Source organism: Stigmatopora argus, chromosome 22 (assembly GCF_051989625.1).
Source record: "Stigmatopora argus isolate UIUO_Sarg chromosome 22, RoL_Sarg_1.0, whole genome shotgun sequence".
In the NCBI taxonomy this organism is placed as follows: domain Eukaryota; kingdom Metazoa; phylum Chordata; class Actinopteri; order Syngnathiformes; family Syngnathidae; genus Stigmatopora; species Stigmatopora argus.
The window spans coordinates 11,315,489-11,339,428 of NC_135408.1; the positions used below are offsets into that span (position 1 = coordinate 11,315,489).

Below are 23,940 nucleotides of genomic sequence, written 5' to 3' on the forward strand. Positions count from 1 at the left end.
AGTCGAAACGAGGAAGATAAGCTCGCAGGAAGTGTGGGGAAACTTAAAGTGTCAACATGTCACGGTTGTGAAACGTTGTTCGAGTCCAGGATCTATCTCACTTAGCCTTTCTCTCTGTCTCTCCTCTGTTGGCTTTTGCTTCTTTCAAAGGTGACGATTCCATCTCTTACTTTAGAACAGTGTCTCCCAACCTTTTTTGACACACTTGTGCTTCCACCTATATTTACATTATAAAGTCGTTCTCATCAAAGTTTTATTAACAGGAATTAGATACAGTGGTACCTCGTCATATGACCGCTCGTCATACAAAATGCTCGTCTTACGGGGGAAATTTTGATCGAATAATTCGCCCGTGATGCGGTCAAAATTTCCTGGCCTGGCTTGGTCGCATCACGAAATTTTGATCGCATGACGGGCGAATTATTCGATCGAAATTTCACTCGTAAGACGAGAATTTTGTATGACGAGCGGTCGTATGACGAGGTACCACTGTATTGAGATTTCTCTCTTGGATCATTACAATGTACGATGATAAATGTGCCTTGCCTCGATAAGGCGCCAAAGTCGCACGCCGCTGAAACGGCCAAGCCATTTTGGGGAAGTTGGGGCTGCGAAAAGACGCCTCCCACTTCCTATTGCGCTCTTGAGAAAGAGTGGCGTTAACTTTCATCAAGTTGAGGAAGTTGCGCTCGCATTTTTAGACGGAGTATTATTATTCAATGTGGAGAAGACTGGAGGCTTGTGGCATAAATGTCGATTTATTTATTATTCCTAGCGGCTTGCTGACATTGAGTTTGTTATTTGCTAACCCGTCACTCACTTGCGCTATTATTTTCACGTGGCGTAAAAAGAGGGATTTGTTTTTTAAAAAGTAGGAAAGGTAGCAAAAAACCTTGGCAATGTTCTCTTACCCGTACAGTCGGAATAACAATTAGTTTGATGGACATCACAACTTGAATTTAATTCATTAATATTATACAATGTTTTCTGTTATTTCGCCTTACCTTTATGACTTGTTTCAGGGCTTTTGGTTAGATTTTTTTTTTTAAGCTTATTGACATCAAAAGCATAATATTCTATTAACATCTATAAAAGGAAACCTTGTTTTAAACATGACTAATATGTCCTTATTTGATAAAGGAAATTATCCACCTAAAAAAAGGCATAATTTCTATTACATCGTAAAATTGCATTTAAGGAATGCTAATGATTTACTTGAATCTTGTTATAGTACAATCTATGAATTCATATTTCAATTTTAACCTCGCAATTTTCATCTCTTAATAGAGTTTGTTATTTATTTAGTATTTCTTTACTTATTTATTCTAATGCATGCAACAAGTACATGTAAAATAAAAAGCCACCTGTAGTATTGCATATAAGACAAAGACACCATCACGTGGCTGCTCCCAAAACTACAAGCTAATACCGCTTTAATTTTTATTTTGATAAAAGTATTGACAGTAAGAAAAAAAACTTTTTCTGGCTTTTATTCATTGGCGAAAGGAAGATATGAAGAAGCAAAAAAAAAAAAAAAACGTGGCAAGGCACCCACCGTCCGTCAGACGTGAAAAATAAACATTGGGCTAAACTTACAGGAATCAATTTGTCCCAAAATAGAACAGGCGCTAAATGCTAAATGTTGCATTGCAAATGGAATTCAAGGCAAAAATTTCTTTTCACACATAAAAATGGAATCAAGAATAAACATCTAATTGGACACCACTTATTGTGAACTTGCAAAATATCTCGAAAAACTACATTCTATGAGCGAAACAAGCAAAACCCCCACGTGTGCTTTTACGTCCGAAAATAACAACGCTGATTTCAATGCAACGTCATTGAAAAATGTTGCTTTCATAACCCGGAATTGTTTTTTTTTTTTTGTGGGTGTTGCTTGTTTTGTTGCGCTAACTACGAGCCCCGAGCCACTTCATAACTTTATACAACTAATACTGTATTGTGAAAGCTTAAGTTGTATCATACAAAAATATCTGGGCTGATGTTTTCTTTCCAAACGTGATCTGCTCACATCAGAATCAAATCACAAAAATACAAAACTTCATCCATTAAATACATACAGCATATTAAACTGGAGATACTAGTCGTGATTTTGGTTAATATTGAATACTTTGATATTCCAGTGCATGTTAAAAGGAAATTATTCTTTTTGTTGTTGTAAATTTGTTATTAAATGGCAATATACCATTTTATGGAAGACATACTGTAGTAAGATGTTCGACAAAAAAAAAAGCCATCCCAATGCCAGAACTATTTGATCAAAATCATATTAAGTCATAACTCAAAAACAAAATTCTGATGTACTACATTAAATACGAGCACTTAAAGGCCACACCCCTCCCTCCCCCCTCCGCAGCATAATTAACTCATTGGCCGGTATTGATCTATTTTAATCTATTTTTCTATTATTCCGACGTCAGTTGCCTTGAAGCGGCTTTCGGGTGTTTTATTTTAGAAGTGTCAATGGCAGGAAGTGACAGAAAATAGGAGAGGAAATGAACTTTAGGTGGTTTATTTAGCGGCATCCGTCAATGATATTCTACTTGCCAAAGAAATACAGTATACCGTGTCGTGTCCCTTATCGACCCGTTCAATTCAGTTAGGAATAGAAATGCTAGCGCATGCTATTTGACTGTCCGTATTTGTACGTCGTGCTACGTGGCTACGATAGCCCAGTGGTGATTTGGAGTAGATGTATTATTTGGGAAGAGAGAGAAGAAAGAGTGTGAGAGAGCGAGCGAGAGAGCCACCTCACATACATTCAAACTCGTCGATGCGCTGCTTGGTGTTGCCCGAGCGGATTTGTCGGAGGGTCTTGTACTTGTCTCGGCCCGCCCGCATGTTTTCCGCGTGGATCATGTCGTTGACCGTCTTCTTGGTCTCGTCCCGGGCGTTGGCCAATTCGGAGCTCAGGGCCTGCGAAGGAAGGGGGCAAAGCGACCGGCCGTTAGAAGGAAGGAAGACCCCGTGTAGGATACCTCTTTGAAAACAAAGCGGAGACTCACGAGTAGATGTTTCTGCAGACGCTCGTTCTTCTCGGCCTCGGTCATGCGCTCCTCCTCGCTGCGGTCCTTGTACGCGGCGGCGGACGTGAACTCGGCGCTGGCCTCCGCGCTGCTTTCGTCGTTCTCGTCGTGCTCGTTCTCGGTGTTGAGGGGCTCTTGAACGTGGGCCGCCATCACTTTGTTCCGGAGCTCTTCTTTGGTCTTCTCCAGGTCTTCCTGCACCAACGTGGCCTGAGGTAGAAGACGTGATGAGGGTGCGGGACTTTTTATTGTCGTTGACGGGAGGAGAAACCCACCTTTTCTTGCCACAGCGTTGCCTCGTCTTCCTTCTTCTTCTTGGAATCCTCCAGCAGGGAAATCTTGGAGGTCAACTCGGCCAATTCCGTAGCCTGAAGAAGAAGAAAAAACACTGCGTTAGTCAAGTCCCTCAAGTCTAACGGCGACCGCTGAAAAGACACCCGGCCCGCTGCGACCACTGACCAGATGCTCTTGGTTCTTCATCTGGTTCTCCGACTGTTGCAAGAGCGCCATCTTGGAATCTTCTGCCCCTTTAAGATCGGCCTCCAGGCGCTCTGCCTCTTCCTGCGCTCGCTTCCTCTCCAGCTCCAACTCCATAGCTCTCAGCGTTTGCTCCTCCAGCTCTGCACCCCACCGCCGTATCGTTAGCGTGACGGCTACGTGGCGAGCTAACGTGCGGACGGGCCAGTTTCACCTTGCTGGGCCTTTTTGGTCTGGTCCTCAATCTGCCTTAGTCGCTCCATCAAGTCTTCCTTTTCCTTCTCGATCTTCTCCTTCTCCTTCTCGGCGGCTTCCCTTTTCCTCTTTTCGTTATCCAGCAGAGCTCTGAGGCCGCCAGGGAGGGACGACGTTTAGTAGACGGACCCCCCCGCCGTGTTGATTTTGCTAAAGCGGCGCCAGCTAGCGTTACCGTTCCATCTTTTTGAGATTCTTCTCTTCTCGAGCCTGAGCCTTCATCTGCTGCACTTCGATGGTGTCGGGTTTGCGTCGCCGCATGTACAGCTCGTGGTTTCCCATGCATAGCGAGAGGATGCGTTTGTTGATGCGCAGCCTTGGCGCGTAAAATACAAAGTCCTAAAAAAACCGCCCAAAACAAAACAACGTATAAGTAATTGCTTCCCGTCAAAACGCAAATGGACGCCAACGGTTAAAGTGTCACAGCCTTTCAACGTACCGGAGCTTTCTTGTCGATGGGTTTGATGACAAATTTCTTGTCATTGAAGGAGATATTCCTGATTTCGCTCCATGGAAATCCAATCTTGGGCGTCATCCTGCCAAATCCAAAGAGAATTACAAACGGCGCCACACGACGGCAGACGGGCGCATCCGCTTACTTGTCGTTCTGTTCGTAGATGTTCAGTCCCAAAGCGTCCACTCCCAGCCACAACTCGGTTCCTTTCTTATTCTTGATGCTGAAGTAGTTGACGCCGTACATCTCCAGGTCTTGGGCGATCTTCAGATACTCCATCATGGATTCCTCTCTGTGGACACACTCATTTTAGGCCTTCCGTCCTCGAAGCCGCGGAACGGTTCAAAGGGCGGAAAGCCAGTTTTGCTACGACAAATCGCTTCAAAAAGCCAGGCTAGGTTACGGCAACCCAGAGGAAACGCCGAGCGCGAAAAGCGCACGGTGACCTCTGGGCCGTGGACGGCGTTATCACGGAAAAGTCCAAAGATAAACTTTGGTACTAATAATGTTGGTAGCGGTCACTCCTTATCTGGGCGGAAGGCCATTACCTCATCATTCCCTTGTGTTCTTCGTGCCACACTTGAATTCTCTCCTCCCACTGGTCCTTGCTGAGTTTGTGCTGGTCCAGAACCCTGCGCCGACACGGGCGGGTCGGAGGTCACGCCAAGGAACCGAGAGGCCGGCGAAAGGAAGGAAGGAACGACTGGACTACCTCTGGGGGAGCAGGTGTTCGTTGGAAAGGTAGCCCGGCGTGTGGACCTCCTTGTTGTAGTCGGCGTACTTGGCTTGCACGGCGTAGGACGCCAAGAGGACGGCGGTCTCGGGAGGGCAGTAGATGTCGTCGTTAAGGATTCCCTCCTTCACCTGCAGGAAAAAGAGCCGCTGGGTGGCATCCTGGATCAACTCTTCTGACACGTCCTCAGGGAAGAACTTGGCACGGAACTTAAACAGCAGCGGGCTTTCTTTCCTCACGTCTTGGGCTGTCACCTAAAAGCGCAAAGCACAACAGCGTTTTCACCAAATGTCGGTGTGGCGACTGTGGCGAGGGACGTGAAGCAAAGGTCACCTTCTTATTCAGCTTGAGCCACGTGGATAAACCCTTGGTATCCTGGTACTGGAGACCAAAGTACCAGACCTCCCGCAGCCCGATGGTTTTAACCACCTGAAAGTAGAGGCGGCAGCTACGTTTACAATCCGTGTGTATGTATAATTTATTTTTTTAATGGTGTCTTGAGCAGTACAATCCATTGAAGTAGGTTGGAGATCATTGACCAGAATTCATACATAGTACACAATGTCTATTTGGGGGCAAAAATAAGGGATTAGTCCAAAAAAGATGCAGTCAACCTCTTAATTAGGCCTCCCACAATTAGCGGTAAAGTAAAGTAGAAGTAAAATGGTCCTTTTTTTTAGCCTGTTACTAATAAATCTAGATATAAACATTCTCTTAGTTAAAAAATGGGTCTGCACTTATTGCACACAAACTAAAACGTAAAGCCTAGACTAATAGAACAACAGTTAGTTGCAAAAATGTCAGTGATTAAACAGCAGGACCCCCCCAACCCCTTTAATATCCTGTTATAATAGCGTGATATCAGTAGAAATGAATGAACATTCCATTATTTGTTCTACCTGGTCAAAGAGTTGCTTTCCTGTTGTTGTGGGCTGAATGGCAAACTCCAGTTCCGCATCCATTGTGGTGACTCTCACACTGATCTAAAAACCAGTGAACAATGCAAAATGAGAATAAATAACACAGACAGGAGGGACAATTACAGACAATCCTGTACATCAATCCTGCCCACGTGACGTTTCAGTGCCGTGACGGGGTTGAACGCCCCGTCCAATCCCATGGTAGCCAAACAGAACCCTTCATAGTGTACACCTATTATTGGATATCGTAGCATTGCGAGGAATCTGACAAAGCACCTGACCGTACAATCGCAAAATTCTGTATGCCCGTCTGGAACTTATCTACAGGAAGTAACCACATCCTCTGGTGGTGAAGTTCGCCGCTTGGCCCCCAGGAGAGCGAGCGGCCTACTTCCTGCGGCGTGTCCAGTCAGTCGGCTAGTCAGTTGGCAGCTCCGCCAAGTGCACGGCGATACGCTCCGCATATTTCCAGCTACTTTCTCACCACGTAGGAACGTCCTGTTCGGCTCAAGAATGCACTGAGCTCATATCAAATATTGAGACAGGAATGTTTCAAGCCATTGCAAAAGCACTTCAACTGAGTCATAAAATCAGTGATGTGGAAAAAAACGTACGGCTGTGTCACTCTATCAAAATGCCCAATGTCATGTTATACTTTGTAGCTATCCGGATTGTCCCGGCCCTCATAACGCGCGTCTCCGCCATTCGTCCCGGTCGCAGAGGTCAGCCAAATAGAGCAATCAGCAAACTTTTCTTGTTTCTCCTTCCAGCGCCTGCTCGGAGATGATGGAAAAAGGCATCACGCATGCCCGTTGGGAAATAACTGCGCGGGCAGAGGCCCACCATAACAATGGCGCGCATTATTTCTCGCTAGCGGGGGCCTGACGAGAATTGCGTTCTTTCCCATTTGTGTCAGCGCAACCCCCATTTTTGGCTCATGACACACGTCCCTCGGTCACTTCCTGTCATGGACAGTAGTTATAGGTCGAGGTTCAGTCTTTCTGAGGCAATAGACGGAGAACCGCCTTATTTAAAAGACTTTGGGTGCGCGATAACCCGGCTGGACTTTCCCTCGCTTGGTTTCCTGAGCCAGAAGCATGAAAAAGGAAACACGGCGCTAGTCCATTCTCTGCTTGCGTTAGGGTGTGTCTCCCACGCTATTCTTAGCGCACGTACGCTAAGCGGCAAGCACCCTCTGCGCCCGCCCACGCGCCCGTGCCATGTTTCCGTGCGTTCATCCGTCCTCGTCATTTTCCCCAGCGTCTACACCGCTGCTTTTCGTGGCCACGGGCAACATTATCGCCGCATCACGCTAGGAAAATGCTATTGTTAACTATACTGGCTGCGATAATGGACGTCTATCGCCGTTAATGCACCTTTTTAGGATCCATTTCATGACTTGGAAAGAGTGAGGTGATGCTAATGCCTCCTACTACTCAAAATGATCCCTGCTTGATTTACCGTATCTACACAAAGTCAGTCACTTTGTGGTCTACATGACCACAAAGCGGTCTGTAAGAATACACGGGCTCGTGTTCCACCTCCCACGTGCGTTCAAACGCCCCGTGGATGCGTCTGCCGTCCAGATGTGTTTACAGCTGAGGGCTAGACGCAGCCGAGCGTCGCGCGGCGTTCAAAGAAATCCTCCGGTTGAAGAGTGCAAGCCGGCAGACGGGAAGAGGGAGGACGAGCTTTGGTTACAAAGCCAGGAGGGGTCTTTCCCATGACCGTTGTTCCTTAAATATCCCTCTTTTTACGCCACAACCAAATCCCAATTAACCCCAATCAGGCTAACTTTCCGACAATAGCTCGCTAATACGAGTGTCTGTCAATGGATTCGGGGCAGAACTCGCCGTAGAAACTTTTGGCAAAACCTCAAACGTGGCCATTTTTCCAACGATTGGATTGACGCCGAACACTAGAAAAACGGACCTCCGAAATAGCAGCCAAAAACAAAAACCATCATTAGAAAATGACTTACTTTCCCAAGTGTAATGCTCACACCAGATCCGCGGTCAAATTATTCAACTATTTGTATAGAAGAAAAAAAAACCATACGCTTTATTTTCCCCCACCACCCCAACACCAAGTCCACAAACGGCTAATCTGCTCCGCTATGCGCACTACGGCCTCCTTAAATCCTTTGCGAGCATACCTCCACGTCTTTCCATTGACTAAGTCACCATAGCCACACAATGTTTGTCCCGCCAGCAAGAAAATCACCTCCTGTCTGAAACAGTAAGTTATGACCGTGCTCCGTATTAGAGAATGCTTCCGCCATCTTGAATATTTTTGCTCACGTGCCGAATGATTTTACACTTAAGGTCCGACTTATACGGACGGACGGACGTAGCGCTGCTTCATTCGAAATCTCAACAATGTGGAGATAAAAAGGACACTTTAAGGCTGATAGAGCGCTCCGGTCCAAGGAGAGGGGCTAGACTGTGATGTGAAAGTCCTTATAAGGCTGCGGGTCGGGGAAATTACCAGAAAGGAACTGATGTAAGAGCAGAACATTTGAGTCACCCCCGCGACTTCCTTGAGAAAGTCAAGCACTTGCCAGCATGGCAGACGGCAGACGAGTTTTACTCTTAGATTATTCGCGGCTCGTCGCCGTTAAAACGGGTCCAAGTCTCACTGCGACTTCAACTTTCCCTTGGCAATGGGTGAACTTTTTTTGCCGAGTCAGATTAGCTTACTTCCTTCTGAACTCAGATTGGCCCGCCATAAAGCTTTCATTTTAACAGCCAACGAAGGCATCGTTGTTCACTTGTCGCCGCCGTCATTTCTGGCCAACCACGTGCTTCCTCGTGATGAGATATCGGTCCCTTTTCACTTTTCTAATTCGAAAGTAACAGGTTAACCGTAGCCAAGATGAACGCTGCAGATGGTTGCCGTTAGCGACACGCTAAAACGCCATTCAAAAAAGCCTAGCTATCAAAGACTCGCAGTACGGGCTTGTAGAATCTTATTCAGCTTTAGTGCCGTTTATTTATGTTGTCATTTTTAAATGGAGATGAAATCAAACAAACTAAATTGCTATAAAACAAGTGGTTATCTTTTTGTAACTTTTATACGATATTGCAACTTTGTTGTTTTTATTCTACCTATTATATGATAGTCTAATGTTGTTGTTAGTGCCATATACATTTGAATTTAACATTGTATTGTGGTATTATTCAAAAGTATGTTTTGTGGTAGTTATTATAAGATGATTTCCGCGATCTCTCTCTGCCAGCTGTCCCACTTCAAATCTAATTAGACAGCTGTCATTTTCACTGGCAGCCAATTAGTTAATTATGCCAAAACTAAGGTAGGGATCTTTTTAAAGAAAAAACAAAGACAAAATAATTAACTTATATTTCTGCTAAGGAAAAAAATGGCTCAATTTAGGACAGTTCCTACATTTCTAACCAGTGATACACAAAAAATGTACACTGTCATCACGAGTCATGTGCCACAATACTTTTATTGTCTCATTGTGTACGTGGAACAGCTCTGATTTGTACAATACCAAATCCCAATACATTAGCTCAAATTTGTCAAAGGGAAAATAGGAGGAAAAGCTTAAAAACGTGATTGAAGCAGTTTTCATGAAACAAAGAGTATGTGCACCCCCACACATCCCTAACAATGACAGGAGGGGTTCTCTTCATTGTTCCCAAATCTGTTCATTGTTCAAAATTCCAATGCTAAACTTCATTTGAAGTCATTAAAAAATGTTATATATTCAATGTTCGTTTTAATGGATGATAGAGCCGAGTGCAGAAGACTGCCAGGTGAGCCGACTTGACAGCTCCAATCTCGGCTTCTCCTTGCTAGCTAACCCCGGCAGGATGGAGAGGCCTCCGGAAACGCCAGCTCCATGGCTACCGGTATAGAGGGGGGCGCTGTAGGGCACCTTCCCCGGACAAACCCACCCAGGCACGGGATACCCATTCGCTGGGATGCGTGGGAACCACATTTTTGTTCCAAAGTAGGCTAAGGGCCTCAACGAAGGATGTGATTTAAGGCGCTCATTTGAAATGGACCAGGGGCGGGAGCGCTCTGCGCATGCGCACTCGCCTAACGGAAAGTATTGTGTCGTCGCCTGAATTAAAAAAAAAAAGAAGTCAAACCCATTTTTAAACAGCTGATGTAATCAATACACCCGCTACAAAATAGCAAAAGTGTTGAAAATAAAGCCAACGTGGGGATCTCTTAAACACGGAAAACAACGAGACGTTTACTTGGTAAGAAAAAAATCAAGGTTTTCACGCTTACCGTTTTGGGCATCTTGGCTTTTGTTGGTGGTCCTTTTCGGATTCGAAAGTGGGTGAAAAAACAAAAACGAGCAAAACTAATAGAACAGACGAGCAGTTGTCGAAGGCAGCAGAAAACTTTTTCCCATCCGAACAACGGCGCCAGTCAAACGCCTTCCTGTCCAAAAAAAAACCCCAACCCAATCCAATCTCTTACTTGTTAGCTCAACTGAAAGCACGCCAAAAATACTTGAAACTATCGAAAGGATTGTGAAATGAAATGCCGCCCCGAAAGAAAAAGAAATGGACTCGAAAGTGTGATTTCCTGCTAACGGTACCCGGACTCGCTAACCACACCCAGGCCGATGACAGGGCAGCAGTCAGTCAGAAAGGAGGAGAAAAGAAGAGAAGAGGGAGGAAAAAGAAGCCTGCCCTGGTTGCCTTGGCTTGCTTTTAGCTTGGCTTGGCTGGGCTTGCTTTTATTTGGACTCCGCCTGCTGCTTCTGCATCATCATGGCCGCCCGAATCCCTTTCCTCCCCTTAGCTTGGATTCAAATCCACTCCTGTCCATTGGGTCTCATTTCCATTGGGTTCCTCGCTACAAAGAAAAAGAAAAAGAAAATAAACAAATCAAAATAAAACGAGACAGGGTAAGCTGTTCGGAAAATGAATGAATAATTGGTCAAAAGAGTGAACACTGTCGCATGTTTTTGTCATGCTAAAACGTGAATTAGTTGAAGCTTGTGAAAAAAATCATTATTAATGGCCCCTTTTTTCGTAAAGAATCAATGGTGATTTTTTTTTTCAAAATATATACGAATACTCATGAATATTTAACACTTTCAGGAATAGTGGTGAGTGGACAGCAATTCAAAAGGTGACACTTAAGACCTTTAGTCCTTTATAGGTCAAGTAGATTTTATTTTGTAGCCCTTTTTATGTTTGTAAATAAATCTATAATGAAATGTTAATCAAAATTAAATTAAAATGGAAAAAAATCACAGCACACACGGGTTATGGCCCCAAACAATCCTCTATTTTTTTTTAAACATAGAATATAACTCATTGCATGCTATTGACAGTAATGGACGTCCAAGTAGATATATTTTTTTAGCCCTTTTTATGTTTGTAAATACATCTATAATGAAATGTTAATCAAAATCAAATTAAAATGGAAAAAAATCACAGCACACACAGGTTATGGCCCCAAACAATCCTCTAAAATTGTTTTTTTATACATAAAATATAACTCATTGCATGCTATTGACAGTAATGGACGTCCAATCCGGTTCAAATGGATTGGACGTGCATTGAAACACGATCATTGTGGTATGTATAACCCGTATATTTGAGGTTTGGACCAACTTGGAGCTCAAACAGTCAGCTGTAAATTGGAGACCAAACCTATAAATGACAATAAATTATTTTAATGTGTACATATCTTTTATACAGGCGGTGTTTGGAAAAAAAAGGCAAATCATTTCGTCATGATAGCATTGCTACTGGAATGATTGAAAACACCCCAATGGAGGCCACACCAGGAATCTAAACCAGCGAGGAAAGAAGGTAAAAATCCTTTTTATTCCATGTTTTTCATATTATGTGGATCACGCAGAAAAGGGCAAGTCGGGATGCTTCCGAGTCAGCAATCGGGAAAAAGGTTAAACAGTCAGATGATGTTTTACTAAAGTGCAACGCCCCCAAATGCTTCATTAAAGTAGACAGTGTCCCATGTTTTTAACTCTTTGAGGATACTACAGATGCACGATTCATGACATTTCCTCCGAGCTCCAGAAAATAAATGAGGTCTTTGTCGTTGGGCTTATTGCTTAACAATTCATTATCACATCAAAAACATTGCTTTTTGCCGGAGTGTTATCGTTTAGCCACGGATTTTGCATAAAATCAGGCTCAAATATTTTGGAATGAACCAATACAGCGGTTCTAATTGACGTCTAGGGCTGCCAAAAACGTTTATTTACTGAGTTTTACCTTTTATTAATTACTACTGGCGTTTGAACAAAATATATTGTCTTACTGAGTAAGGTTAAATAAAGGTAAGCCGGGCTTACTCCATTTCCAGTATTATTAAAATAAGCGAATACCTAGGTTTGCCAGCAGAGGGCGCGCAAACTCAAACTTTGAGTCAAATGAATAAGGATTTTACTTGATATCGAATTACTGTAAATAGAATTTGGTCTATGACAAGGGCGTATGTTAAATCTTGAGCTAAAAGAAAAATAAATCTGCAATAGAAATTCTCCCAATCTGAGCGTTTGCGATAAAGAGACGACGGCACCATCGGAACATCATGTACCTTTTATTAGTGGTGAGAAACACGTCATTGAGACTTACATTTTGTTTGAGCCCACAGACTCAAATAGTCTAGTTTGGTCTACAAAAAAAAAGCAATGCTTTCCAGTCAGCGTGGATTACAATACCGCAGATAAAGCACAACACAAAAAAAGAGCTTGCGTCAATATTTCCCTTTTTTTTTTACACTGCAAACGCTACGGTCCACCGACAGCACGTTAGAAAAATCACCGTTTACAATGCACTGTTTTTTCAAGCACGTGATTTCGGAAAGTGAGCGGCTTTGAACCTGAGTTTGACACTGTAAATATGTACAGTTAGACTCTAAACCTGACGTTTTTGCACGGTCCGTCCATCCGATCGATGAGTATGCTGGCATCGAGTGTCGTGGGTACGCAAATTGCGTAAAACGCGTCTTAACCGTTGATCGCCATTTAAAAACAACTTTGGTTTTCAATACCATCGACACGCTATTCAACACATAACGTTTAAAAATGAACCCCATGTCCGTCACGTTATTCGAATACACGTCTTGAATTGGATATTTTCCCAACTCAATGGAATCGCACACAAATAGCAGGCGTCTTTCTCGTCATTTAACATCAGGCCAAACATTGCACTGGTTTCCAGTTGCGAGAAAAAACTCTGAAAAGAACATTTAAACTTCAATACACAAGTGATCGAAACTTACACAGTGTTATCATTTCGTAGTGTTCAGCAAAAAAAAAGTGTCCTTTAAGTATTTAGTAGGTCGTTCCAGGCGCGGGTTAACTGGAAAAAAAATGGATACACAGCAAAGGTTTTCCAAAAATAGGGACAAATAGAGGGAAAAATATGCACAGGTTACAACAATCGAGTCAACCCAGGAAATGCGTTACATTTACACGTGAAATCGCGTGGAAGTATGTACAGTGAGTTACTTATTTAGCACTTCCGTCAAAATCCCAGGAAATGATCTACTGTACCAAATAAAAGATAGTACATACCAGTGGGCTACTCCCAGTGACACACAGTGTCACACACATTGGGCGTTATTTTCCCCGCTAAAACTTATTGTCATTATATACATGTCATATTTAGTTTACATTCAAGGTAGAGATACAATTTGTATCAACAAGCAAAAGTCAATTCTAGACATTTGTGGCTGGGTTGTTTGCGGCACTTACGCGAGAAGAGGGGTTCGACTTCCGTCAAATAAACACCCACGACAACTTTTCCAGACATGTTTAAACACCCCGTTTATAACCACTCGGTCTAATTGTAGAATTGCACTGTGACAAAACGGCATTTTACTTTTATTACGAGTGGAAAATGCCAAGTTTCTGGATAAACTTCCAAAGGGTTTGTTAGATTAAAATCCAATTATGCCAAAATGTAAAGGTCAAACTTGTCGAGTCATGCTAACACGCTAATTTTTATACATAGCAATTTTGTCGGTAAAAAATGTAAATCGTTGGCATCAAAATCATTCAACGTAGTGTCTGTTGTCTAAAAGATAACCAATTTTGATCAATTTGATTGGAAAAAAAATGGTTCCACACTTTGCCGTAGCATTGATAAATGATAAAGCGGGCTAATTTAGCGGAAGCGGCGAGTTGCCGCGGATTCGATCTTGACGGATAAAACGATAATTGGCGTGCGTTGTGACTCGATCCGCTGGATTTTGTAATCTTAAGGTCAGCAGTGCAATTGTGCAAGTGTTCTGACAGCGACAAACACTGTGTTTTTTTATCTTCTTCACGCCGAGATTGGCTCGGAATGCGTGGCAATAAAACTAGCTGGAAGGGAGAGGGAGGGCCGGCAGGCACGCAAACGTCGAGCCAAATGCCAGAAACAACCGTGACAGCAGCCTTGCAATCTGATTGTTTCAAACTATGAGGAAACATTTGTTTTCACCTTCGCATAAACAGACAGACAGCTGACCCAAATTGGCCTTGTCTTTTTTCATGGAAAAAAAACAAAGTCGGCAAAGCCCCAATAAACCGTTTGGGCGAGTTGACACATTCATTTTCATCTTTTTTTTGGATTATTATGCACAGGAATTTGATTTTACTTAACAAAAAAAACAAAGACAATCCAACTCATGAAAATCCCACTTGTAAATCGTCGTCTTGTTCGAAACTCAAGTGGAATTTTGCTTTAAATGCATTCAGAGCGTCCGGCTGGCTTTAGACGAAATCTAGCGTGCGTGTATTTTCGTGTAAAAATCTTAAATAGGCTGCAAATTCAATATCGGTGAGTTAACGTGATTGAATTTAACACATCAGCATCACGTAAAGCCCACCGTTAAACTCGAGGTGCATCATTTGTTTGGACCGGCTTCGAATTGCCAAGTTTTACACGCCCTTTTCATGCATCTACTCTATTTACACGTACTTGTTTGGACAAAATAGATCGCTATTCAAAGACGCCAGCTCTCGCCAGCAGTAAATCCTTTTTTTTTTGGCCAATCCAAGTGTAAAAGTGAGAGCGCAACGTGCTGCAAGGCACAGCCAAAACTGCATCGCAGTCATCATCCACTCTCGCAATAAAAAGCCAAACAACCTACTAAAACAGGCCTCCATTTTTTTTTTAAAACTCCCTATCAATCCACAGAAATTTGTGCAAACTCTGACATGAAAATGTCGGGGTTTCCAGTAAACATTTTCGGGTCAATGCACTGTAATCATCCATCTTATACAGTTTTAGTGCTAGCTCAGTGTCAAAACTGCATCAAATTGACCGTACACGCGTTAGCGACAACCTAATAAACCGTATATTTGCACTGACTTAAACATTAAATTGTCATCTACAATACATTTTAGAATCGCCATCCCAGTTTTGCGAGTGCATCAGTGTGAACTCGGTCCATTTAAGTGCAGGTAAAAGTAGTCTTTGATATAAAATGAGCCATTAAAGACAATATTTTAAGCTAATTATTATACTGTAAGCAGCCTGGGAATAAATCATTTTAATTTTAATACTTAAAAAAAAAAAAGGGACAAAACAAGTGGTATCGTGATAAATTAAAATTCCAGATTGGACCAATTAGGTTTCAACAGCCAAGTTTTAGTGTTACTCCCACTAAAAATCAATTTCAGGTCATTTAGAAACCAAATAAAATTAAAAGCGTCGTCTCTAAAAACTCATCCCAAGTGCTACTGTACATATATCTTTATATATAATACTATATTTTCCACCAAAATATACATGTTCAAACTCCAATCGAACGAAGGGAAACGTAACGCGACGTAAAATGACCGTTTTCTTTTTTTGGCATAATTTAGCAGCTTATAAATGACTGAAATAATGGCTTTTTGCGTGATTTTTATGTACATTTAGCCGCAAGACAAATCTCCTTTTGGCTTTTTTTTGTGCACTGTGAAAATCTACCAAAATAGTAGCTTTGTCAAACTGAGAAAATAGATCTCTGGAGATACTGAGATAGTACGTCGGAAAGTAGGAGGCTTCGAGGACGCCGTTAGACGTCGCTTGAAGACGATTGGAGCGTGAGGTCATCGCAGATATAAGGCCATTAAATATATCATATCATATTCATGCTCGGAGGTGTGCTTGCTTGGCCCCTCCCTTTTACTTGAAACGCACAAATCAAAGTCACCAACTTATTTACAGCAGAGGCAAAAGCTCAAGAAAGTGAATGATAGTTTTTTGTTTTAGTTTTTTTTTTGTTAGCACTGCACCACAAAACATTTGTGATGCATTTCACAGCACGTCAAACGTGACCCGAACGGGAACGTCTTCAAAGCCATTGGCCTACTAAAACCATGTAAAGTTGATTAAAAGGAGCAACAGTTTTGTTATCGTTTCATCCAATTTTTAATTTTTTTTCTTCTTTAATCCTTTAAATTGATTCTGCATGCAATTTTTAAAAATCTGAAGTCAAAATTGACGTGCCCGGTCAGATACGAGAGATGCGCTGTGAAACACATTCAGTAAAGTTGTTCCCTTTTACAAATGCGCCGTCACGCGTCGTAACCGACGCGCGCAGCTTTCTATGTGAAACATTATACAATTGTACTTAAAAAATGCCAGACAAACTTTATCTATGCGCGGTTACCTCGATGTCATCTCAGGGAGTTGGATATCTCACCGAGGGACGTTAAAAGGAAAACAAAAAAAACAACTCCTGAGGGCAAACGTTGCGCCTTCGGCAACATTTAGCAAGTGCCCCCGGCCAATCAAATTGCTGCGCTCAATTTGGACACTTTGTACCCTCAGTGACAAGACCTCAAATTGGTCACGATGACAGCCGCCAGTTGTTGGGGGTCTGTCAAATGAGGGTTCTTCTCCATCACCGAATGGACCACGTAGGCCGGAAAAATGTTGCAAAGGTTCCGATACGTTTGATACTGGCGCTCCGGGACGACGTACCGTTCTTGGTGTTCGGCCGCCGTCGCCGCCACCGTGCTCTCCCACGGCGAGCTCCAGATCTGCTCCATCTTGTCCGGCATGCTGCGGACCATGACCCGCTCGCAGCACGGCATCAGGCTGTTGCTCAGCGGGTACGAGTGGTATCCGTAAGACTCGTTCCCGCAGGGCAGGGGGTCCCAGCTGGCGTGCTGCTCGCGGCACAGCGGCGGTCGCCTCTGCCTGGCCGGGTTGCTGTCGTACAGCCTGGAGTCGGACACGCTGTCCATGCGGGTCATGCCCAGGGAGCGGGAGGGCTGCGAGGACAACGGCGGCAGGACGCCGCCCGCCGCCGCCGGGTAGTCCCCCGGTGGTAGCGGGCAGCTGGACCTGGCCCCCGCCGCCGCGTGCTGGATGCGCTGCGCCAGGCGGGGGCCGGCCTGCTTGCGCTGGCTATCCTCGGGCCCGTAGCTCTGCACCCTGCCCAGCGCTTCGTGGCGAAAGGCGTGGGAGAAAGCCTGCATCCGGCCCCCCGCGGCGGCGGCGGCAGACGAAGACGACGACTGCTGCTGCTGCTGCTGTTGATGGCCCTTAGCGCCTTCCTCCAGGCTGCCCTCCAGAGAGCCCGAGTACACGTCGCCGTAGGACGAGAAGGAGTCGCTGTTGGAGTGGCTGAGGCGGGACTCGGGGCAGTGGGCGCGGCCCCTCTGGCACGCCGCGTGCTCGTGCTCCACGCTACAGAAACTGTCCTGCATACTGCTCATGCTCATGCTCACGCTCATGTTAGAAAAGTCACTGTGCAGCGAATAATAGCCGTGGTCGCCCAGCGAGTCGTACTTGGGGAACGGCTCACCGTACGTCACCGAGGCGCCGTGGCTGTTGGTCACCAAAATGGGCGGGTAGTGCGCCCCGGACCCCTGCTCCAGCGAGCCGTGAGAGAACTGCAGGGAACCCGGCACCGGGCTGCTGGCCGACCGCGTGTTGAGGGCCCCGGCCGCCGCGTGGCTCTTGACCGGCTGCATGGTGGGCACGCTGAGGGCGGTCACCAGGGAAGGCACCGAATTGGCCTCCGACTTCCTGGCGGCGGACAGGCCGTCCGGGGACTCGCAGGCCGCCGAGCGGATGCTGGGGTCCGACTGTCGCTTGGGCGCCACGCGCTTGGCCTCGCAGTTGGCGTCCCTGTTGGCCACGGCCGGGCCGCCGCCATATTTGGCCAAGGCCCCCTCGCTCATGGTCTTGACGGCGGACAGTTTGGCGAAGGCCCGCAGTTCGTCGGCCACCGAGCGCAGCGGCTGGTTGACGCGCTCCGGGTGGTAGTATTTGCACTTGTGTCCGTACGTGCACTTTTTGCCTTGGGCGGAGAAACGACAGCTCCAGTCAACAACCGCCATCGACCTTGAAAAGAGGAAGCCACTCACTCACCGTAGGGGCAAGGTTGCTTTTTATGCTCTGGGACGACGGGACGCCTACGGAGGAAATTTTCCAAGCTCGGACCGTGTCTTCCCAACGGATCATCGGGGGGCATAAATCTGAAGAAAAGGAAAAAAAACATCATTTCACACCAGCAGCAGTACTTTCGCACTGACGAAACCCCGGACACGGCCGCTTACTTGTCATTGACGAATGAATACATTAGGAGACGTTCCTCGATGAACTTCTTCCACTCTGGTTTTTCGTTTTGCAAGTCTCTGTAGTTGTCATTTGACACGATAATTCCATCAGAATCATAAGCCAGCTTCACTATGAAGCGATCGTCGTAGCACACCACCCTTCTGCCTTGGACCCTCCGAGATGGGGTGAAAACCAGGATCTTCTCTTTTTCCAGCTTGCGCAATATTTCTTGATCTGTTCAGGGAATCGCACTTAGTTTAAACCTGGCCAAAAATTGACCAAAAAGCATGTAGCGTGCTGCCTCACCTGTAATGAGCGCGTCAGGCCTGGACTGCTCCTTTCTCCACGCTGGGACAAAGACAGTGATGTCTTTGTGCCCCTTTTCTAGGAACCAATCCACAGAAAGTTGGATACCACGGCAAGAGAAAACCTCTTTGTTTCCATGGCTGAAAACCAAAACAACATGCAGTTAGATAACAAAAAAGAAGAAGAAAAACTTCCACGTACGAGGAACTTTCAAGAAGGAGCGACCGTTGGATTCTAACGTTTGCCAACGATCGATGGCGTGTCTCGGATTTGTAATTGGTGTCTCACCTCATTGCCACGTTTGATCCGTCGACCACGACGGGCCTGAGGTTATCGTACGGATCCGCCGATTCCTCTTCCACGGACACCTCGGGACTGATGCTCTCTTTGACGAAGGGGGCGAGCGACAGCAGCGTGGCGGCCGTGCCGCAAGGTTGACTTTCGGGCTCCACTTTGCTTCCCAGCCTGACAAGCTCGGCCAGAATGTCATTAATGAGTGCGGCCGCCCCCAGTTTGTTGAGAACCATCTCCACCTGTTCTGCAGAGTAGCCTAGCTTCAAGGCAAAGTCCATTTTGGTCTGGTACTCCCTTTCGCCGGCCGCTTTGGCGGCCGGGCCGCAGCCGCATCCGGGACCGGAACCGGCGGCGGCGTCGTCGTCGCGGGGATCTTGCACCGTGCTGCTCTGAGAAAAACTGGGCTGGTCCAGGCACGGAGAGCGACACAGTTGGCGGTGGGGCTTGGTCACCACCAGAGGCTCCCATTTCTGACAGCCTTCATTCCGGCGCCGCTCTTCGCCGTCGCCGTCCGAGCCGCTGCCGTCCTCGGGCTCGTCGGCGGCGTGCCGGTCCCCGCTGGAGTCAATTTTTTCCCTGCATGGGTGCTTTTCCATTTTGAGTCTCTCCGACGCAGAACATACTGTCACGTTTGCCTCGACACTTTGGATCGACACCCCATGCTTCTTCTTCCTCACCTCGCCCGCCGCCAGGGACTCTCGTTCATCGCTCGACTTTTTTCGCCCCTTGTGTCCGACCGGAGGATGGCGCTCGCTCTTCGCTCTGTCAGATGCTCAAACCTAAAAAGGGTCCGAGAAAAAAAAAGGAAATATTGGTCATAGTGCGGAGCTTCAAATAATCAACTCGCAAAACCGGTACATTAAAACAGAAATGGGCCTTTGGTAGTTTACGCAAAACCAACGATCGGTGGCGTGTCTCGGTTTTGTAATTGGTGTCGTCATACCCTCGATGTCTGTGATGTCAAACAAAAATATTCCATCTAAACATTCCTGAGGTATGGCCAGCATTAACAGGGGCAGTTAAGAGTGCGATATTTAAAACACAGTTCACTTTTTCGCATGCATCGCCTATTTAAAATGGCCTATCCAACAAAGTGGAGTTTTGTCATCTTAAAAAAATAATAAACATGTCTACTTGTGGCTTCTAGGAAACAATCCTCTGTGTAACTTTTATGGGGATCCAATAATTCAATCTAGCCGATGTTCGTTCGCAATGTGGCGTCCACAGTAGTACTGCATTAATTTCTCCTCATAGTTGGTATGCAGTGAGAATTCTAATCAATGACAAAAAGAGGAATATTCAGAAAGCGACAACACCACCATTCGCCATGTCACGTTTCTGAAATCTGTGCAGTTTTCATCATTGCCATGTCCACAACTTTACCTCCCAATCTGAGTAGCGCATTACATCATAGTTTTGGACGCCGACACGTTCGGCCAATCCTTCTTACCATTCCAAATACCGCAAGATTCGGATGTGACTTTGCTCTTTTTTTAAATAACGGAGACAAAAAAGCGGGCACGCTTTGTTCAGGTCGTGCAGAAAAGCCCTGGCTCGCCTTCACGCGCAAAAGCGACATCGAGGGGGGGGCGGGCAGACACGCGTGAGTGAGTGCATAGAACCTGAGACAGTGTGGGCTGCTCAGTGATGATCGTCAGTGTTCTGCCAGCTCTCTCAAAGAGCAAACATTGCTTGGCAACTCGTCTGTCGTTCTCAACCAAATGCACTTGTGACAGTAGACCAGGTTTCTTTAAACAGCCAAATCTTAATGGCCTGGCTAACGAGACGGTCTAGGTCGAGCGCAGACACGAACCGACGACACTGGCAAATTCAAGAGGCGCAGCCCATGATGTGTGTTGCCTAGCAACACAGCCGTGTCATCAGCTAACTCCTTTGTACAAGTCACGACTAAAGCAAACACGGCTCATCATCTCTCTTCAGGCAACCCGGCCATCCATGCGCAGCATTCGCAGCTAACCTATTCTTTGCGCTACAACTCTCCAATTCTCCGGGAAGCACCACATATTATTCTCTCTATAAATCAAAATAAATCTTTAAAATGCACTATGAACCTTTTTTTCTCTCAGCCCAATGTCTAATTCATTTGAAAGAAGAGAGGCTAATGCTAATCTATAAATTGTCAAAATCTACTTATTAGCCTCTTAATGCTAAATGTTTGTTTTTTTGTTGAGTTTTTCGAAAATTAGAAAACAAAACAATTTGAATTCATAATTTAAAAAGGGAAAACAATGTATTAATTTTATGTTTAATTAGATATAGACTCATGATATAACATATCTGATTTAAGTAGTTGTTGAAGATAGCAGATTATTATACAGTGATCCCTCGCTATAACGCGGTTTACTTTTCGCTACTTCACGGATTTGCATCGTGCATTGTGTTCTGCGTTCTGATTGGCTAAAAAGTCACTCCGCTTCTCTACCTGTTCGTCAATAACAGAGTAGTTTAATATGTATACGTGCGTAAAACAGCTTGCCAAATTTACATTATGTTCATGCAAATTCTCTTCCAAAAGGCAGCGGAAGATGCTATCTATCGCAGATAAAGTTAATCTCCGCAATTTGAAGCCTTTTGTTCACATTGATGATTAAAATGATTATTTGACAGTGCAGTACAGAATGTATTTGTTGAAAAAAACATTTCTACAGTACTTTTATTTGTGAAATAATTGATTGAGCCTGTAAAATGGTTTGTTCTTTCTTTTCAGTGTATAATAGAGTATTTAATTGTATAATAATTGTAATTAAAAAAAGGTTCACAGATTTAGCTTATCACGGGTTCTTTTTTTAACATAACCTCTGCGAAAAACAAGAGTATACTCTACATTGATCCGAATCAGTTATTTACGAACAACTGACTGTGAAATAATGATACAGTTCCACAACATCCATAAACACAACTTATATCAGCAGTTTTTGGTTTTGTACCAACACACATTTCCAGCCAAAATTTAAAGTCCAACTTAATACAACATGCTTCACGTATGATCTGAATAGAGGAGCCATCGGTATGAAAATAATTGTTTGTGCCAGCCCTACTGTAAACGCCAGTTAATATCCAGCTATGACGTTCAACTTTCTGCTAAAAGTGTGGTGTAAAATGCAACAAGATAGTCTTTTAAGGTGATTTGAATGTATGTTACTTACATGGAGCACAGCTAGACAATGATTTCCCACTGGTTCCCAGAATAGGTTTGTATTTTGAAAAGTCACAAGACCACTATGCATTTGTTCTGATTCATGGCAACAAGTGAATAGGTCCTTGAAACCTTGCGTTGTGTTTGGAATCACTCTCTCCACTTTTAAGTGTCCTATAAAGTGACTTTATGCTTTTTCCTGATGTTTGCACAAGTAGTGAGTACCTGCTAACCCTTGTGTGTATCATCCCACAATGCATCTTGAAAGGTGCATTAAAAAAGGTGCTCTGTAACTAAATAAAGGGGTTGCTAATAGTTTGGGTGCAGACAGCACTGTTTGAAACTAGAACAATGCCAACATGTTTTTAAATGAAAACCTATCTGACAGTGTCAATTCAAACTTACCAAGTTATCATCCAACAACATTACACGGACGCCGAATAATTAGTGCAAAAAAAATAAAAATACATCGGAGTACATTCGATCACTTTTCAAGGCAAAAAAAGCGATCATTTTATTTGCAAACTTACTAGAAATGGATAAGCAGTAATATAAAGAATTTCAATCAGTCACGGTTTGTACTTTTAATAGAAACTTCAGGGACTTTGATAGCACTCATTTACAAACGTATTACGCCTAAATATACGTCAATATCAACGTCATATCATGTCATTCCAAACAAGAGCATTACCGACACAGTTCTACCAAACAGATGTTATTAGTGCGATGTCAAGTTGTTAAAAGTGATGGCTCTAAATGTCATTTAAGGGCCTATTAGCCCCGGTTAGCGAAGCAGCAGCTCTCTGGTGTCAACATCCAGCTAGCCGCATCCACTAACCAGCTTAGCTCTTTTCAAAATAATAATAAAAAATAAAAAAAATAAAAAAAATCAAGTGATAGTTAATAATTACCACGATTGTAAGCTAGTCGCAAGACATTCCCGTCCACCAGTGCAGGTAGCCCAGATCTTCACTTGGTAGTTACTAACATGTAATAAGCCAAGCCAACAGCCAATAAATAGCTCCAGCAGATGCTTCCCTTCTGACAACACGCTTACGAAGCCGTGCTAGCTCTTTTAGCCTTTGCGCTCGCGCTGCTAACATGTAACTTGAAGCAAAGTCCAAATGCAATGTTGTCGTGCGGCCAAGCCGCGGTGACGCCGCGGGGCTCGTGAGACTGGAAAAAAAGCGAGGGGTGACGGTCTCGCTCGGCCGGCTCACCGTGTTGCCGTCTGTCATTCTTCTTCTTCTTCTCCTCGGATGTTTTTGGCTGCCATTGGCGGTGCCGTCGCAGTTTGTTCGAGGTTGCCAGATCACGATTTAGCTGGCCGATGACAGCGCAGCGCGCTCCTTTGGCGTGAAATGTTCACAACGTGCCTTATCTGCCCACCGAGAGCGCTGCGTCCAACTTTTGCAACTCGTGGTGGTGCCATTTGACAGCACCCTTGTCTGCCATTGACAGCGACACACGTCCAATTCCTTAGGAAGCCTTTATTGTGCTAAAGTTTTGCTGTTTGCTTAAAAAATCACCTCTCCCCCGTTTAGTGTGACAACAACAATACGTACGGATTTGTTATCTCGCACCTGAAGTGAAGTGAGGAGCTTCATTTTACTCAAAAGTTGTCGTTTCCATCCCCTTGTGGTAGCCGTGGGCAATTACAGTTAACCCTTAATGACTCCGGTTTGTAGAATCAGGGAGGAATTGATGATTGATATCTGTCTTTTTCATTAACAGTTCTTAATTTGCCTCCTCCAACAGCCAAAAAATCAAGACAGCTCACTCTTT

At 44.6% G+C, this 23,940-nt stretch overlaps 3 protein-coding genes across 8 annotated transcripts in view; 1 reads left to right on the forward strand and 2 right to left on the reverse strand.

The window, feature by feature from the left end:
- Positions 1-23,940, forward strand: part of ophn1 (oligophrenin 1) — an 83,503-nt gene that overhangs the window by 49,058 nt on the left and 10,505 nt on the right. For all 5 annotated transcript variants that reach the window (XR_013298149.1, XR_013298151.1, XR_013298150.1 and 2 more), the window contains exon 31: positions 11,580-11,693. The gene's annotated coding sequence lies outside the window, so the exon portion shown is untranslated. The remainder of the gene's footprint in view (positions 1-11,579; positions 11,694-23,940) is intronic.
- msna (moesin a) lies at positions 1,478-10,648 on the reverse strand. Its single transcript, XM_077592760.1, has 13 exons — positions 10,150-10,648; positions 5,866-5,949; positions 5,295-5,395; positions 4,946-5,215; positions 4,782-4,865; positions 4,379-4,525; positions 4,219-4,315; positions 3,955-4,118; positions 3,739-3,869; positions 3,507-3,667; positions 3,323-3,415; positions 3,027-3,257; positions 1,478-2,937 (listed from the first exon to the last, which is right to left on the reverse strand). Exons 1-13 carry the CDS (start codon positions 10,159-10,161, stop codon positions 2,773-2,775), a joined length of 1,740 nt encoding a protein of 579 aa, XP_077448886.1. The 5' UTR covers positions 10,162-10,648; the 3' UTR covers positions 1,478-2,772.
- Positions 15,645-23,577, reverse strand: zc3h12b (zinc finger CCCH-type containing 12B). Of its 2 annotated transcripts, none has more exons than XM_077592781.1 (6): positions 23,376-23,577; positions 18,993-19,777; positions 18,705-18,844; positions 18,398-18,632; positions 18,210-18,316; positions 15,645-18,138 (listed from the first exon to the last, which is right to left on the reverse strand). In XM_077592781.1, exons 2-6 carry the CDS (start codon positions 19,592-19,594, stop codon positions 16,655-16,657), a joined length of 2,568 nt encoding a protein of 855 aa, XP_077448907.1. In that variant the 5' UTR covers positions 19,595-19,777; positions 23,376-23,577; the 3' UTR covers positions 15,645-16,654. The 2 variants fall into 2 exon arrangements, with proteins under 2 accessions (XP_077448907.1, XP_077448906.1); XM_077592780.1 differs by having other exon boundaries at positions 23,067-23,577.